At 41.3% G+C, this 18,187-nt stretch overlaps 3 protein-coding genes across 3 annotated transcripts; 2 read left to right on the top strand and 1 right to left on the bottom strand.

Annotated features, from left to right (window-relative positions):
* Positions 1 to 39: 39 nt before the first annotated feature.
* On the bottom strand, positions 40 to 2,002 carry LOC108606643 (caspase-8). Its single transcript, XM_017996942.2, has 5 exons — positions 1,781 to 2,002; positions 964 to 1,725; positions 515 to 865; positions 297 to 451; positions 40 to 232 (listed from the first exon to the last, which is right to left on the bottom strand). The coding sequence occupies exons 1-5, from the start codon at positions 1,862 to 1,864 to the stop codon at positions 103 to 105; spliced, it is 1,482 nt and encodes a 493-aa protein (XP_017852431.1). The 5' UTR covers positions 1,865 to 2,002; the 3' UTR covers positions 40 to 102.
* A 1,332-nt stretch (positions 2,003 to 3,334) lies between these two features.
* LOC108606642 (protein suppressor of sable) lies at positions 3,335 to 10,197 on the top strand. The gene is made up of 6 exons (XM_017996941.1): positions 3,335 to 3,484; positions 5,317 to 5,692; positions 5,751 to 6,025; positions 6,193 to 7,574; positions 7,636 to 7,784; positions 7,848 to 10,197. Exons 2-6 carry the CDS (start codon positions 5,350 to 5,352, stop codon positions 9,917 to 9,919), a joined length of 4,221 nt encoding a protein of 1,406 aa, XP_017852430.1. The 5' UTR covers positions 3,335 to 3,484; positions 5,317 to 5,349; the 3' UTR covers positions 9,920 to 10,197.
* Positions 10,198 to 10,920: 723 nt separating this feature from the next.
* Positions 10,921 to 17,009, top strand: LOC108607048 (alanine--glyoxylate aminotransferase 2-like). The gene is made up of 4 exons (XM_017997656.1): positions 10,921 to 11,218; positions 12,071 to 12,189; positions 15,600 to 15,834; positions 15,907 to 17,009. Exons 1-4 carry the CDS (start codon positions 11,136 to 11,138, stop codon positions 16,946 to 16,948), a joined length of 1,479 nt encoding a protein of 492 aa, XP_017853145.1. The 5' UTR covers positions 10,921 to 11,135; the 3' UTR covers positions 16,949 to 17,009.
* Positions 17,010 to 18,187: the final 1,178 nt, after the last annotated feature.

Here is an 18,187-nt window from a genome sequence, read left to right as displayed (position 1 = left end):
AATCAATACCAAAGAATATCAAAATTTTTATCACTTTTATTTACAATCATTAAAAATAGATCACCTGCACAAAAGAAAAACACTTCTTTAAAGGCATTTTAATTAAATGCTGGGCAAGTAGACACTTTGTTTTAGTGTACTGTTTAAGTGCGGCAGCATTATTTGATTCTTATCGCCACGTTTCTGACTTATCTGGCCTATAACAATGGTTAACAAATCTAGCACATGAGCGCTGTAATAAACAAAAGAAAAACAAACATTAGATAATCGAATAATAAATAATAAATTAACATTACCTAGCTGCATGCTGTTCAATTTCATCGCAAAGTGTTTGCACAAACCAGCTGCCCTGTATATTATGGCGCAGTGCCACAAAGCCGGGCACAGTGGACATGGCAACAACCATATTGGCCAGATTACTGGGTGAATCGGTAGTAACATTAACCTGGCGCTGAAAAATGCAGAAAATTATTTTATTATTTGTAATTATGTTTTTTAAAGCATTGCTACCAACAGTTAGATTTTGTTTTTCATTTTCTTGGCAGGCTTGTATAATGAGCAGTTTTGGCTTGTCGTTGAGGCTTTCATCGGCACAGAGCACATTTTTTATGTCCGTTATAGCCACTGGTACGCTATCGCTACCATAGACAGCGCCCATAAAGCCATGCGATAAAATGCAGACAACTAGAGAATCCCGCAGTGTGGAACGGGCGCAAACATTGCGTATATGCTCAAGCATATCCAAGTGATCAAGATTGTCGAACGATTCCACCTGATAGCCCAGCGCAGAAAATACTTCGCTTAATCGCCGCTTATCCACATCGGTGCCTTCTCGCGCTGAGAGCGGCTTGCGTGGCAGCAATGGCTATAAATTGTCACACGAAATCGAGGGTGACAGAGGCAGAGAGAGATACAGAAAGAGAGAATTAGAGAGTAAGCACATGGTATTGCTGTCCTGCTTACCTGCAGCTCCTCACTGACATTTGCATGAAAACGCTGCTGATTAACAATGAGCAGTATCCCCGCATTCTGGCGTGATATTTGGTACGAATTTTCATGTCGTTGCCGAGGAACAGCTTCCACTTTATGCGGCGTTGCATTTGAAGTATCCGTTTCGCATTTCCTTTCTGCTCCTGTGACTGCATTGCTGTTGACTGTTTCTACAAGCAGTGTAGCCTGCGCCTGCATGTCGTTCATTTTAAAGTATTCTATAAGTAATTGCACATCACTTCCCATTGCATTTATGTCCCCCAGTCGAACATGATGACGCGTTAGCCAGTCTAATAGAAATATCTCCAGATAGGCAGAGTCATAAAAGCGCAGTGGCTCATGCTGATGGTGCTCTTGTTGTTGTGCCAGCTTCTCATTTATGTTGAGAACTAGGCGTCCAGTTTGAGCCAATGTCAGCTGCTCACATATAATATACATGGCCTTTAACAGCGGATGTATATGCAACGTAAGCTCCTGCACATGCGGCAAATAATGCAAACGTAGTTCCTCCCAGCGAAAGCCCAGTTTTCTCAGCACTTGTCTAGCATTTATTAAACACAGCGCCTCGATGATATGGCCACGCCACTCGTGTGAAGCTTTTACGGACGCAAATTGGCGCAACAAATCTGTGTTTTGTTGCTCCGTGTGTGGTGCACGTGTCAGCGCCAGCAGCTTTTGCAATAAATATGTCGCCTGTGCATGCTGATCGCCAAACAGCAGAAACAACAATGAAACCTGTAAAATGAATAGCAATTAATGTTGTTAAATATAATTATAATGTTATAAATACTTTTTGTGGGAAGGTAATATCCCGTTCCAAATAGGGCAGATCGTCGATGTGCATATTGTCCAGTTGCGCCAACATGTTGCTCATTTAGATTTAACTGGGAAGAACCAACATACAATCGTAAGCACTAGGCACACCACACACCAAGCACCAAGCACCAAGCTAGCGCTGTGGCAAGATCACTAGGGCACAGTACAAAACAATGTCTAGTCAGAATAACAATAACTATTATTTATACTTCGCACGTACAAAAACAAATATGTGATAACATTTGTCTTTAAATCACCGCCTGGATGACAGTGTGTTGCCTGGAATGATCAGCTACTTTTGAAACACTAAAAATATTCAAAAGCCCATTAATTTGAATTTTATTTATAAAATAGTTAGCCATGACATTTGCATCAAGCTCAAATTAAACCATTTGGGTTTGGTATCGCTCCAGAAACAAACATACATATGTTCATTACTGTGCTACATGCTTCACAGCAAAATAATTTTCTAAAAAAAAAATTTATAAAAAGCGAATAGCTAGCAAGATTGTTTTAAGAAAAAGTGGTTTAACTACATGCATAAGGTAAGATATGTGTCTTGACCCCAAAATATTTGTTTTAAAGCCTATTGTTTCTGTCTAGAACCGCACTTAGACTTAAAGTTTAACGTTTAACGTTAGTACGCATGTTTACATCACTTATCGATTATTTTTAACTTGTTTGGGGTCGTGTAAGAGTGGTTAGGCTCAATGTGTCTGTTAATTTTGAAAATCAAAATGCTCCCAAAGTATAATCAAAAATAATGCTCGCTAATATTTTGCGTTTTTTGCATCTTTTAAGAGGCACTCATACATTAACAATCGTGCTAATGCTGTTGCATGATTTAATTATGTATTCTTGTCACCCAAACTTAAGCTAAGTTAAATTTAAAATCAACAAAGCAAGTCCTTTTTTAATCATTAACACGTGAACTATTTGCTGACTTCCCATATATTTATTATTAATATTTCATAGGGAGTGAGCAACTGAACAATTGAATAATAATCAGTGGCAGTGTTTGCTTATGCTAGCTTAGCGCGCAAAAATATAGAAGAATTCAACAGCTGACGCTTCGTCAATAAAAACATCGATAGCATATAAACAATCAATTTCCGATTCCTACTCAGAATCTACGAAGCAGTAGCTGTTAGACTCAAAATTACACAGCTCGACTATTAATTGTGCCATAATTTTCGATAGTCGTGTCTGTCATTTTCCAATGAAAAATATAAGTGGAAATATGTGCATCTCACTTGCACTTTGCATTTAAGACTTGGGGGGCTTATATTCAACTAATGAACTTGTGAAGCTGTGACCCAGTGGATAACCGGTACGTAGGGCTGTCTAACAATTTATTACATGTTACTTTGGCAGCCCTGCTTCGAACATTTGGAATGTGAGCAATGGAAAGTGAGCACAACATCAATATCGGATCTTTCGTTCGCACATCATATGCTTCTGCACTGCTTTCTCCGAAGCTCGAACCTCACATTTTTTTCGACTCTACATTTAAGTTGATATTGTTGAATTGTTAACAACGCACATGTTGACGAGTTTTTAATTATTTAATGTATTTGTTATTCTGTCTATGAGCGAAACAGAGAGAAAGGGACAGACATATACAGAGGCCAGGGCCGAAGTCAGAGAGAAAGAGAGAGAGCGACAGCTTGCATATATTGTATAAAAAATCGAAAAAAGAAAATTAACCAAGAAATAATATTTCTCATACACATATATACGTATTTGTTGAATACATGCATATGTGTGTGTGTGTTCTTGCGCTGCTGCCATATGCATGTATTTTGTATGCCTATATATATGTATACATATATACTTTCACACATTTTTATATACATATATGCATATCTATTCACCTACTGTACCACTCTTCATTATGTAAGCAGCGGATTCTCTACGACGCCAATCAAGCTAAAAATCAAGAACAATATACAACCGCAAGAATAAAAAAGAAAAAACCTAAGTATATAACCATGAAACAACGAAATTGAACAGTAATGTTATAAATCATTAATTTTAATGTATATTGACAACACAAATCACGTCCACGCTAAAACGTAAGAGAAATTTTGTTTCAAATAGTTTCAAAAATTGCATTCCCGAAGAAAAAGTTCGTTGGCTTGTTAGTCAAACAAAGTCCACGCCTACAGAAGCCCATTCACACAGAGCAAGGAAAAGAAACAACAAAACGATTTATACATACATATGCACTCTTATGTACATGTTGTGTGTATGTATGTGCGCATAGTAAAAGCTGTGCATCTTTCATTACTGTAGCGATTTCTTTTGTTTTATGTGTCATATGGGCGTCGCATGGCATTCATGCAAACATAAATGCTCTATAAACACTTAGAATAGACAGCAAATACTTTCGCCCAGTGTGGCCTCTGACAATTGTGGCAAGTTTATGCAGTTATTTATGTACATATAAATCAGCGACCAACAAAGTGTAATATCATAAACATCATAATTCATAATGTATGTATGAAATAATCATTTTACTTGAGCTCGCTCACGCACACACACATACACGTAGCCTAAAACATGTATGCATACACTCTTGCACACACGACAAGCATTGAAAAAAGCATGTGCGCAAGCGAGACAACCACAATGAAAGGCTGAGAGAGTGCTGGCTTTGTTGCTTGCTTGTATTAGGGGTATGTGCATATGAATCCGCATGTGCCCTGTGTGTGTGTCTGTGTGTTGTTAGCAAGGCCAATGAGTATTGCAAAACTGACTGACAGTAAATTGTCTACATCAAATAATTGTGTCAAATGTGTAAAAAATTATACACATGACAATCATTAATTAAAAGTTCACTTCATATACTCAAATACAAACACTCTTACATATTCATACGTATGTAGATAAAGAATATTAACTATGATGACTTCACCAGTAATATGCATAAGTATATATGTATGTATGTGAATATCTAGATACATGTGTATGTAAGTAAAAACGTATGTATGTATGTAAATGCAAACGTATGATTGCATTTACATGCTTCTTTATTTTGTTTCCCTTGGGCTAACATGTACATACATGCATAAATATATAAAGTATTATTTGTTTACAATGGCATTCTGTTGGCAACAAGTGTGTACAAAATGTTGCTAGCAACATTGTGGGCGTGTTGCTAAGCAAGTGTATAAAAATTAGATTCGCGTGCAATTGAGTTACAAACGTATATACACTGATTTTCATCTATATGTACATATGAAAGTATCTACGAATAATAATAAATGTGTAGTTAGCGTACTAACACATGAACATGCATACTATGTATGTATGTATTGATGAGATATGTAGTTGCTTCCCTTTGTTGATAAGGCCCAACTACTCTTAGGAACATGTAGCTTTTGCTTAGCAACATGTTGCTATGGCGCCCAGAGCTTAGGCACAGTTGCTTGAATCCATATGCATATATGTATGATCAATCTACCGAAATAAGCATATTGCTAAGGCTTTGGTTTTTCTTAATTACAGTACGCTACATTTCATTTCAATCAATAAAGTAGCATGTCCATAATCATGACCGGCGACACGCCGGTGATTGATTTAGCCGATGATCTAGAAGACGGTGAGATCGATGACGATGATGATGATGAGGAACAGAAAGATACAACACAAAAGGTCGCACAGCCAGAAAAACAACAGCAGCAACAGCTACTCAAGCCTACACCATTGACAACCACTGGTAACTCCAGCGATGAAGTGCTGTTTGTAAGCGTTGAACGTTTGCCTGAGAAATTAAGCACAGCCACAGATGACGATGTGGTTTATGTGGGTATGTCCAATGACATGACCAATACAGCAAATGCAGCGTCCAGCAACAAATCGAAGAAACCACGTCCACTTGAAGGTAACCGCACCAGAGCAGCCCCAACAACAGAATTCACTAACTCTATACTATCTTTTAGATGATCATGCGGTCAACATTGAGAATGCCATTGCCAATGCGTTAAAGAAAAGTGGCATCGAGCCGCCCATGCCAAAAATACACAACTCCACTAACAGCAACATCAGCATCAATAGAGATGTGGACAATGCTGTCAACGCCAATGGCGCTGACAACACGAATGCTAATAACAACGATGGTAGTTTGTCGGCTGGGCAGGGTCCAAGTCGCAGCAGTCGGAGACGCAAGCGTAAAAAGGAGCGCGAGCGAGAACAAAGGAAAGACAAAGAGCACCAGGTATACCCTATTCTAAGTTCAACAACAAATCCATGGCCAATTGTTAACAATTCGCTTTGCTTGCTTGAGAGAACAACATACTACTACTACTACTATACTACTATACTTGTACTAAATACTACTACTATATTGTATTAATTTCGAAAACACTTACTTTTTTATATTAGAAACGCGCACGTCGCGACTCTATGGATGAATCCGCTGGTCCTGCCGGTAGCGAAGATATGGATGATATGGATGAGTACGAAATGATGAATGTACGTGGCGGTAGTCCACCGCCAGGTGGCGGAAGCTCATCAACAGGCGGAGCAGGGACACAGACACACTATCCCAGTGATTGGCCAGAGCTGGGCGATGGTGTCGGCTTGGGCTATGAGTCGATGCCGGACAACTACAGCAGCTATGATTCCTACTCCGACGATGAGCCTGTCAACGTGACAGCTTGTGCACCGCAGCGCCGTCGCCAACGCCGTGAGCGCGAAAAGGAAACACGTGGCGGACGCAAGCGACGCGATCGGGATAGGGACAGGGAGCGTGATGGCGATCGGCGCCATGATGGCGGTGGCGGCGGCGGTGGCAACAACAAACGCAATCGACGTGACTCCGATTCCGAGAAGATACGCAGCGAACCGCGAAAACTGGAGCTGTGCAAGTTTTATTTAAAGGACTGCTGCGCAAAGCGTGAAAAGTGCAGTTATATGCACAAAGAGTTTCCCTGCAAATACTACTACCTGGGCATGGAGTGCTATGCCGGCGATGAATGTCTCTTCCATCATGGCGAGCCGCTGAGCGAGCAACTGCGCAACATATTGCTCAAGCACATGGAGACGGCACCCAAGGAGATACTCGGTGACTTTAAGCGCATTGCGCGTGACGTTGCACTGACTCAGCTGACGCGCCGCCACGAGCAGCTGTGCGAGCAATTTGGCGTGGACAATAGTTGGACCACCTATGCTGGCGCCGGCATCAGCCATCGCCTGCAAGATCAACAGCAGCAGCAACAGGTCGCCAAGGCAGCCGCAACGGCAGCAGTGGCTGTCAGTCAAGCGGCCGCATTAGCGGCAGCTGTAGCAGCCAGCGGTAATCAGAAGATGGCAGCGGGTGGTACCACAGCAATACCCTCTTTGTTGGACATGGTTATTAATCCGCCGCTCAGCGATGCCAAGGCCGAGAAGAAACGGAAATCGCGTTGGGCTGAGAAAGGGGCAGCAGCAAAGAGCACAACGGCAACTGTAACGACTACTGCAGTTGCTCCAATTGCTGCTGCTGCAGTCGCTCCGATGGCTGCTGCTCCAATTGCTGCTGCAGCTGCTCCAGCGAAGCCTTTACCAGCGCATTTGGATTTGGTGAATCTAGCACAGGTATTGAGTGCTGAGCACATGGGAAAGCTAAACAAATTAGGCATTAGCAATTTGGAGCAAATGATGCAAGTACCTTTTGGTCAGTTAACTGAGGCGGGTCTGACGTTGCCCGAAATTGGTGAAATCCAACGCATGGCCGAGCAGTCAAATCCCAACGAAGTCGCGAAGAGCAGCCCAGCTGAGACGAGGTAGGTGCAACGCATTGTCCACGGCTACAGATGCTATAAATTTGCTCTCTTATGTTTTAAGCACTAAAACGGAACGGGAGCCGGCTAACAACACTCCAGCAACAGCAAGCACCTTGCCAGCTTCCACCAATAGCAACAGCAACAGTAACAATGGTTTCATTATGGTCGACTATACACAGTATCTGAAAGATGCGCATGTTACTGAACAATGTGAGTGGAAGATTGAAAAAAATGTTTTTGCTTTTTTATATTTACCCAATTGTAATTTTACAGTGGACGATGATCATTTGGAGGATGATGAGCAGCTGGTTATCGACGTTGGCAACGAGGAGGAGGATGATGAAACTGGCAGCGATACAAAGTCCAAGTCGAAGTGTACTGAAGATGAACAGCAGACAAACACAGAGGAGCCAAAGAAACCGCCAGAGGCGGAGGACGAGGATGCGCCACCATTGCCTTCGGTGTTTGATCTGCCCACATTTATGAGCAACATGCTGGGCCAACAGCAGCTAATTCCGCAAAAGTCTGAGGATACGCCAACGCCTGCGGAGAAGTCGCCCGAGCGGGCCAGCTCGTACGCTACTACTGCAACTGTTACGCCCAATGAGATTAGTTCGCCCAGTGGTGTATTCAACAATCTACTCTTCGATGGTAAACAAGATCCAGAGGCACGCGCCGCCTTCTATCGCGACATCATACGCAATCCCTTCAAGGCGAACCTCGGTGATGCGGGGCCAGACGATAGTAATGATAACTATAGCTTTGGCCAGCACAGCAATTCCAATTCACGTTCGCTCACACCCACACCAGAGGCAGGCTCCCGATCGCCATCAGCAGCAAACACAGACGAGCCGCTGTTAGCTGAATCCACGACACCTTCCTTATACACACGCGCTTCAATGTACGACTATGATGAGGCCAAGGCAGCTCTTGAGGATGCTCGCGCCAGCGAAGATCCACGTGGACGCGATCGTGATGTGGACATGCGTTTGCCATTCGAGCCGATGATGCATTATATGCCCGCCACAGAAATTGATGCTGCGATCTTTTCACATGTGCCGCTGCGCTGGCGTCTGCAGGTGGTATTTGTAGAGCCACCAAACTTTGCACTATTGCGCCAAGCAGCGAGTCACAAGGAGCAATGTGACCTGCGTGATCCACGCCTGCGACGCATACTTGGATTGTCAGAGCTAAGCTTTGACGAAGGCAGCATTGGGAGCGCTAGCAGCAGTGGTGCCAGCAGCATCTTCAGCGTCAATACCTTCAGCAGCGCAGACCGACGTGAGCGCGCAACAAGCAACTGCATCAGCTCGCCGGATGGGCAACAGTTCAGCTATGGCGAGACCACGCCCAGTTCTCCGCCACCGTCGATGATGCCTCCGTTGCCTGCCATGAATGTGCCGCCGCCAACGCTGGCCAGCGCTGAATCTACAGACCCACGACGCACAGATCCTCGACGTGATCCGCGACGCGCGCATCTGAACAGCGCCAGCAGCAACTCGGTGAGCAGTTTTAGTGGCGCTACCACAACTATTGCTGCTAACGACTGCAGTCGTCAGATATTAGAGATACGCAATCTGCTGCAAAGCTCCAATTGGTACAAGAATCTGGGAAGCAACAATAAGATTTTGGTTAATCAGCAACTGGCGCTGGTATTTACCGAACTGAAAAAATTCCATCAGCAGGATGGGGCCAGTAAGATTTTCGATGTCAATTTTATAGTGAACAACCAGACGCTGCAACAGATCTTTGCCAAGCTACACATCTATATCGATGACAATGGTCTGGTGGTGCAGCTGCCGGAGGAGCCGCCCAACCAAACGCCGCTTGTGGTGCCGAATATGGGGCCCATATTGCCGAACATGTCACAGCCGCCACCGAATCTGGCACAGCTGCTGTGCCAGCCTCCACCAAATGTTGCACGCATGTTGCCAATGGGCATGCAGGGTATTTCTCCATTTAATCAACCACCGCCGGCTGCAGCGGCGCGTGCCAATAGTATCCTGGGCATGCCGCCTCCGAATGGCCCCGCTCCGGGTGGCATCAACAACAATCATTTCAATCCATTTGCCGGCGGTAATAATCTGAATGCGCTCAATAATCTCAACAATCTGAATTTAAATAATCTGAACAATATGGGCATGAATAATATGAATATGAACATGCGCCCAGGCTTCAACGGATGTGGCGGCCCTGGGCCTGGTCCAGGTCCGGGTCCCTTTAAAAATTTTGGTCCCGGAAATAACAATGGCAACGGCAATCAAGGACATGGACGACACTTTGTGGGCGGCGGTGGTAATAACCGTAATCGCAGTGGCAGTGGTAATCGCAATAGGAACAATTGACGAAACAATTGACGAAGCAATTGACGAAACAATTAGTTTCGCATGCGTATAATCCATTCTCCCCCGCCTCTTTTGTCCGCACTGAAAACAAAAAAAAAGACTTGTAGCATTATGTTTATGTTGATGATTATATGTCTCCAAGTACTCTCTGCCCCTGCCCCCTTGCCCTGGATGCACTTATCGAGAAAATCGATGTGTTAGCCGTAACGGTTTTTTTTACTTAAATTTGAATATGTATTTCAGTTTATACACAATATTATTTTTCTTTTTTTTTCTAGCATTATACATGTGTACATATTCATATACATACACACATATATTTATAATATACATACATATATTTGCAGTAATAGGGATTTTTCTTGTAAGCTTAGTTTCTAAATCCAATTAACGCTGTACGAACTGATAACTGTTACGCAATGTGTGTACCATGAAGTAATCAGCACTCGAAAAAAAATTATAGACATATATTTTTTTTGTTAGTTGATCGTTACATGTGTAAGTTTAGTCGTAAATATTGTTTATTAAAAAAACCAACTTTTAGACCTATGAAAATAAACGGAATGTTGTAAGTATTATTATATACGTACAAGAAACGTAAGAAATTAAAACAAAAAACTTGTTTGTTTTGAATTTAAACAGTTCGTGCTGTAACGCACTTATCGTTGATAGAAACTATCGATATTTTTCGTCTCGTGCTAATGTATGTTCTGTTACTTAACATGCACGAATTGAGTAGAAGCCGTGCGCTGGAAACTAATTTGAATTTAAGGCTTGTGTACAGAGTGATATACGTTATTTTAAAAATCATGCACACCTTGCGCACACTCGTGTTTGAAAAAAAATATTTTGCTGGGCAGTGCACTGCTTGCATGCTGTTAAGCGCTTGTGTAACTTAACATAACCGTTTCTCAATTCTTTTTAACATTAATGTTAAGGTTTGTTGTTGTTGGGCCTTTGTTGTTATAAAATAGCTCAACTCTCACATAGAATTTGTCATTCGCCGACAATTTCTAAACACTAAAAGACCTTAAAACAAAATACGTTGACAGCCTGCCATTCTGCCAGCCTGCCTGACACAGAAACCAGAAGAGACCAAGAAAGACAGAGAAAGCGAGAGACAAGCCTCCAAAAATTTTAGTTACCACAACAATCAAAGTGCGCGCGCTTTTAATTTTGTATTTGCAAATCAAAGTTTTAAAGTAAAATTACAAAAATGCCAAACGCAAGTGAACAAATAATGGCAAGCCAGCAAATGTCTAAATCGGACACCATAAATCTACGCAAGAAACATATTGGGTTAGTATAAAAACACACACAAACACACACATACACATACATATGCACATATGTATGTATGCACATAAGCATGAGCATTAGTTTAAACACATAATGATTTGTCATAGTTTGCGTCTCATTGTCATGTGTCCTGTTGTAAGGTGACCTTGCGTCGAAACACTTTCACTGTCAAGGTCAACAAGCTAACGGTACACACACTCATGCTGAGTGCTGGGGGATGGAAGTGGGTGGATGCTCTTTTCGCGTCATGTGCTAAGTAGCAGTTAAAAACAAAAACTTTTCGACTCGTGGCATCTATAAAAGTAGCCGCAATTTATTTTTGGCCTCTATCGATTGCCATGCCCAAAACAAATACATAAATTAGTTTATAAAACGTGAATATGAAACAATTTAGTCAGCAAACAAAAACGAAAGTTAAATGCAGTTCTTTTTACGTCAAATGCACTTGTTGGCAATCATAAAACTGATATATATGTATATATACATTGTATATGTTTAAAGATAGTCTGCGACGCCACAGTATTTGTTCCTGTAGTCATAAGCATTATCAGTGGTTCGGTTCGTCCGTGTTTTTCAGGCCCCGACACTAGTTTTCTGTATTTTTAGGTAATTTTCCTCGCAACTAGTTTGTTGCAATCAGATCTCGTCAGATAGCATTTTTATGTTTATTGTATGTGTGTGTAATTGTAATTGTTAATGCATGTGTCAGTTAACTTTAAGAAAAACACAACAACAACAACAACAACAGCAACAAAATATGTTTTTTTTTTCTCTTATCTCTTTTTAACGCTGCACTTATTAATACTACACCGTTAAACTAAAACCTATGTTGCCACAAAAAAAAACCGTTAGGCAAGCCTGCCAACTATTTTATCGCTCTGATCCATTGAAAATTGTCCGCGGACAAGGTCAGTACATGTTTGATGAAGAGGGCACACGCTTTCTGGATTGCATAAATAATGTGGCGCATGGTAAGTTGACAACAATTGTTATTAAATAATGTATAAATAAGCACAAGCATTTGATGATGAAAGTAGGCAACACAGCAAAATCGAATACTGCATCAATGTACAAAAAGTTGAATATAATTTGCACGAATTCGAATTTGATTAAGCGAATATTTTTAGAAATTATTTTTTACTTACTATCGAGATTGTACTGTACACTTAGAGATTTGTATTCGTTTATAAGCCCTAAGTTTTAGTGGGTCATTCAACGTGTACCGGGGCCTGATGAATTATATTTATATTAATTCTGTTTTATAAATGGGGCTTGGCCGCACAGGCCCAGGTCCAAAAATTAATCGCACATCATAATAAACTGATATCAATATAAATGTTCTATTTAAGTTGCCAACTAATTGGCAACAAGTCGACGCCCTCGACACGCGCTCAGTTCCAATGGCCATTGCAATTGCAATTGCAGTACCCCCAGAAAAGAAAGCAAGTTCAAGGCTGCCTTCTGCCTGCCCAAAGTCTCGACTCGACCCACTCAGTTAGGCATGGTCAAAGCATGTTCAGGCCCCGATTGAGCGCTCTCTCTCTGTCTGATTTGATTTTAAGTGGCTCGCTGGGCTGGCTGGCTGGCAAAAAATATACTGACTCAACCTTATCACACACACGTTGCTTGGGGCCGACACCGCTGGTGCTGCTGCTGCTGGGCCGGGGCCGGCCTATTATTTATGTAGATGCTGTCCGTTGATTTCGGGCCCCGACACAGCCAGCCAGGCAGCCAGTCAGCCAGCCAGGGGTGATTAAGATACTACACTCATAACAGATCCAAAAAAAAAAAAAAACCACAAATAATCATAACAATAACAATAACAACTAAGATTGACGTGTGCGCATCTTTACAATTTTGAAATTAGCAACTAATCGAGCCCCAATAGAACCCTCCATACACTTCCTGCTGCTGCTGCTGCCGCCTATGGAAAATTTCAACTTTTTCGCACACTTTCCAAATAATACCTACATATTTATTTTGTTGATGTTGTTGTTGTTGCTGCATGTTTTACATGTTATTATTTTTGAAAATTGATAAGCTTCTATAAATATGGCTATACATTGTTCCCAATGCCTGTTGGCCGATAAGCACCTAGGGGTACATATGACTTTAGCTATTTATAGAATAATACTAAACTGCATACGTATGCAATATTCTCTATCACAAACAATGCGTTTTGTTTTGATAGTTTTGATTAATAGAAACGTAAGTAATATTGTTGTGCAGTTGCATTTTTCATTATTACGCGTTGCATTTGTTATTGTTATTCGAAAGAAATTACACAATTTATGTATAATGCTAAAACAGATTTGATTTATAGAATTCATTCAGTGCAACTAGTAATGCGTAAATATAAATGCAAATTGTAATGCGTATTTTATTGATGAAATTGATAAGTTATAGACTCAATATAGTTACACTTCAGTGTGAAGCATGGAAATGATTTTAAATTCAAAAGTTGCTTGTAATATATTTTATATTCAATTAATTTTAAATCTTTTCAAATTGCATTAAATTATTTATTTATGTACAAGATTAGTTATTATGAATAACTAAAGATGGTAGCCGATGGACTCTGCTGATTTATATGTTTTAAACAAATTGAATTAGAGCAACTAAGAGCAAAGCTTAGATTAGACTCTACAATGTCAACATAGAGTAATTGATAGTAAAAAAGGTCTGGCTATTGGCAATTCCATTTAATTGCTGCATTACATGGCAATATAAATTTTGATAGACGAGAGGTACTTGGTAGTAAGCTATAGTCGCTGCTTTGATCGATAGCCATTGGCTATTGGAGAACAAAGTAAACAAGGCTATTTCTATTTCTGTACACATGCTGCTAACGTGATCCGCTTTATCATAGCAAAGAAGTCGAGTCAGCCTACATAGACAACTGGAACTATGAACGTGATAAGCGGCAGTGTGCACGTGTAGTTAGACTACCAACAGCAGCAACAACAACAATAACAACAACAACAAGCATTTATTATAGTATTTGATTATGAAACTTTAGTTGTGGGTCGCCGCATTCTACTCACGCGTTTCGATCGCCACGTTATTCTATGATCTCGTGCTACTTTTCATTCTGTGACTCGCACTTTAGCTTATCAGCAATGGAACTAACAAGTGCTGCTCTCTATGTGTGTCTCTCTGTGTGTGTGTGTGTGTGCGTATCTGTGTGAACAGCAACATGTGAACGTCTCGTGCCAAGTGGAAATGTACTTGAGATAACAACAACAAATAGCAAACAAATATTTACAGCGCACTTTGTACGACATCCCAACCCAGCTCCACCCCCCTTAACCCCAACCCCTCAGCACTTTATACCCCCACTGCTATGCATAGGCGTCAGTCATTATTATGTGCTACTTTCAATAATAATTGAAGCTTAACACAAACTGAGCAATCAGCTGCTGGCTCATTGGCTATAGAAGGGTGGAGGGGGCCACAAATCATTGCGAGTGGAAAATTCTGTGCACAGATAATGTCTAAAGTACAAGAGAGATCTCTATATAGTATACCTATTTCCCGTCTAGTAAAACAAGAAGCAGAACGATATATGCAGCAAGAAAATGCGGTCAACTGTTTTCAAGATAATGCACACACACACACAAATACATATGCATACATATGATAATGTTATTGCGAAAATAAAACACTAGACAACAAATTTGTGGCATGTGCTGCTTGTAAATTGGCTAAACAATTGTTTTAAAATTTGCAGCTTTGCTAATTTGTTTATAGCTATGCAAACTTTTTTTTTGCCATTTCGCTTGTATCTCAATTTTGTTGTCGAGTGTGCGTGGCTTTTATTAATGTGTGCCAAACTATTTGTACAATCATCTTGTATAATTAGTATAATATATATTAACCCAACCCAAGAGAGCTTTTGTTGTCTAACTAAAAATAATAGCATGAGATTCACGTGATATCGCAAGGCGTGGCGAGTGACAGCTCAGACAGACAGACAGACACCCACCCGTCTCACTGCCACCCACAGGCACAGTTTTCAGTTCGTTTATCAGTCGCTGACTTGCGCATCACTTGGCGAGCCAGATGAGCAGCTGCATGACAGGCCCCGAGTTCAATCCACTTATGTGTACTCTCCCCACCCCCAAGGCGGAAGCCAGACGGCGCGATAAACGCCCCCAAAACAGTTTACGGCGCCTTTCGCTAATGTCTAAGCATAGTGTAGATAGTGAACATTGCTAAATTCTCACTTTGGCCATGACGAAACGAAACGAAACGAAACGGTTTTGATAAGTGCAAAGTTTAACAAATTTGGGTGTGGGCACTAAAGATTAGCAAGGGAATTCCGCTGAGTAAACAAACAGCAAATGTCTTATTCAATTTTGCACTTCGCTTACCTTTGCAGTGGGCCACTGTCATCCGGAGGTGGTGCGAGCCGGCGCCATGCAGATGGCCACAATATCGACAAACAATCGCTTTCTGCACGATGAGCTGGTGCAGTGCGCCAAGAATTTGACCGACAAGATGCCGGCTGAGCTGAGCGTTTGCTTCTTCGTCAACTCCGGCTCGGAGGCGAACGATCTGGCACTGCGCTTGGCACGCAACTATACGCGGCGCCAGGATGTGATTACGCTAGACCAGTGAGTTGGAAGAGTTAGCAACAGTTTTTTTTTTGTTGTTTGCTAATCCTAATCTCTGCTTACCAATTGCAGCGCCTATCACGGACACTTGCAGTCGGTTATGGAGATATCGCCGTACAAGTTCAATCAGCCAGGCGGCGAGCCGAAGCCGGAGTACGTGCATGTGGCGCCCTGTCCGGATATCTATGGCGGCCAGTTCACGGACAAGCTGTACCCGAATGCCAATTTGGCGGCGCTCTATGCCAAGCCCATCGAAGACATATGCGCACGCCAGCTGGCCAATGGCCAGGGCGTGGCCGCCTTCATAGCCGAGAGTCTGCAGAGCTGCGGTGGCCAGATTCTGCCACCCGCCGGCTACTTCCAGGCTGTGTACGATGCGGTGCATAGCGCCGGCGGCCTGTGCATTGCGGATGAGGTGCAGGTGGGCTTTGGACGCGTGGGCAGTCACTATTGGGCATTCGAAACGCAGGGCGTTGTGCCCGACATTGTGAGCGTGGCCAAGCCCATGGGCAATGGCCATCCAGTGGGCGCTGTGGTCACTACACCAGAAATAGCGCAGGCCTTCCATGCCACAGGCGTGGCATACTTCAATACCTACGGTGGCAATCCGGTGTCCTGTGCCATTGCCAATGCCGTCATGCGTGTCATTGAGCAGGAGCAGCTGCAGCAGAATGCCCAGCGGCTGGGCGAGTATCTGCTGCGGGAGTGCAATCAGCTGAAGCAGGAGTTCGACTGCATTGGCGATGTGCGTGGCATGGGCTTGTTTGTGGGCATTGAGCTGGTCAGCGATCGGGAGACGCGCACGCCGGACACCAAGACGGCCCATTGGGTCGTCGATCGCATGAAGCAAGTGCACAAGGTGCTCGTCAGCAGCGATGGACCCAACGACAATGTCATCAAGCTAAAGCCACCCATGTGCTTCAGTCTCGAGAATGCCGATGAGTTCTTGCTGGCGTTCCGCGAGTGCCTCACGCTGCACATGCAACAGCTGCATGCAGCGCATCCGGATGTGGCGGCTGACAATACAAACAGCGTGATTACCACAGCTGCCGACACGCTGGCGAATAAGACGAAGCGCTTCGACCGGGAGGATCGCTTCATCAAGTCCGTATGAGTGTCGTCGATTAGCTAAAAAACCAAAGCATATTTATATATAACTTAGTTTAAACATACATTTTCCATTTTTTTTTTTTCATAGTTTTAATATATATATAAAGTTATATTGTATTTTATATTGTTCTACAAGCTTCTAGTATCTAGAAAAGTAGCGACGAACACTTTTTTTTTTGGAACTGCATTGTCATTAGTTTTTTGTATGTTAGAAAATATATACACATATATTTTATTCTACAGCAGTTTGTTTTTATTTTTTCTATATTTTTCAGTTGCCAGCATAAATATAAAAAAGTGGCCATAGGCACACAGGTGTTAAATTTCGATGTAAAAATGCAAAGCAATATTGTTATAGTATTATATATAATAGAATTATATAAAGTTGCGTTATTGCTGCAGCACTTTGAGATATTCAATAAAAAGTGAAAGTTCCAATTGCAAAAATCGTAATTTTATAAAAAATTGCAGCTATGCAATATTATCAGATGCTTCATATGAAGTTAATGATATGATAAAGAATTACTTACGTGTATATCCTTGCTCCTTGTCCGTGCATCTTGCTGCCTGTTCCATTTCAAAATTCACAAAATACGTATCGCAGAGCTTTATGTTTTCTTGGATACATACATATGGTTACCAAATTAAAGAACGTTGGGGTTTATGTTTTTTTTTTGTCCGTTGCTTTTTTTCAAGTGTTTTTTTTTTTATTGTTTTTATTTTTTTGTTTCATTGTTTTAAAATGTATTTCTTGCTTGATTTTCATTTTAATATTTGGTGTATAATATTCTCCTTTTTTTTTAATATACGTTTTTGTTTTAATTTTTTTTTTTTTAATTTTATGTAGCATATATATCTATATATACACATATAAATATATGTACACACATATGTATATATGCGTGTATATATAACATATACATATATATACATATATAAGTATTAAAGATATACAAATATATTGTAATTTTAAAATAATTGATAATAATGCGCATTTCTATCTGTTACTTTGTTTCAAAACTAGTAAAATTTGAAATAGTTGCCTCAACTGCTATGTTTGTATATTTAATATATCTTTGCTTTGGGGGTTTGTTAGCTAAGTTTATAATTGCTTAATGTTTTCGGGTGTTCAACATTATTTAAAATCAAATATATATAATATATTTTTATATATATGCACACATACTATATAACTGATAATTGTTTGTTTCGTTAGACTATTTATGCAGTTAGTTTATTAGTT

This window comes from Drosophila busckii, chromosome X, assembly GCF_011750605.1.
Source record: "Drosophila busckii strain San Diego stock center, stock number 13000-0081.31 chromosome X, ASM1175060v1, whole genome shotgun sequence".
Classification (NCBI taxonomy): Eukaryota; Metazoa; Arthropoda; class Insecta; order Diptera; family Drosophilidae; genus Drosophila; species Drosophila busckii.
Note: the sequence above shows the minus strand (reverse complement) of the source record. Positions and strands in the feature narration are given on the sequence as shown.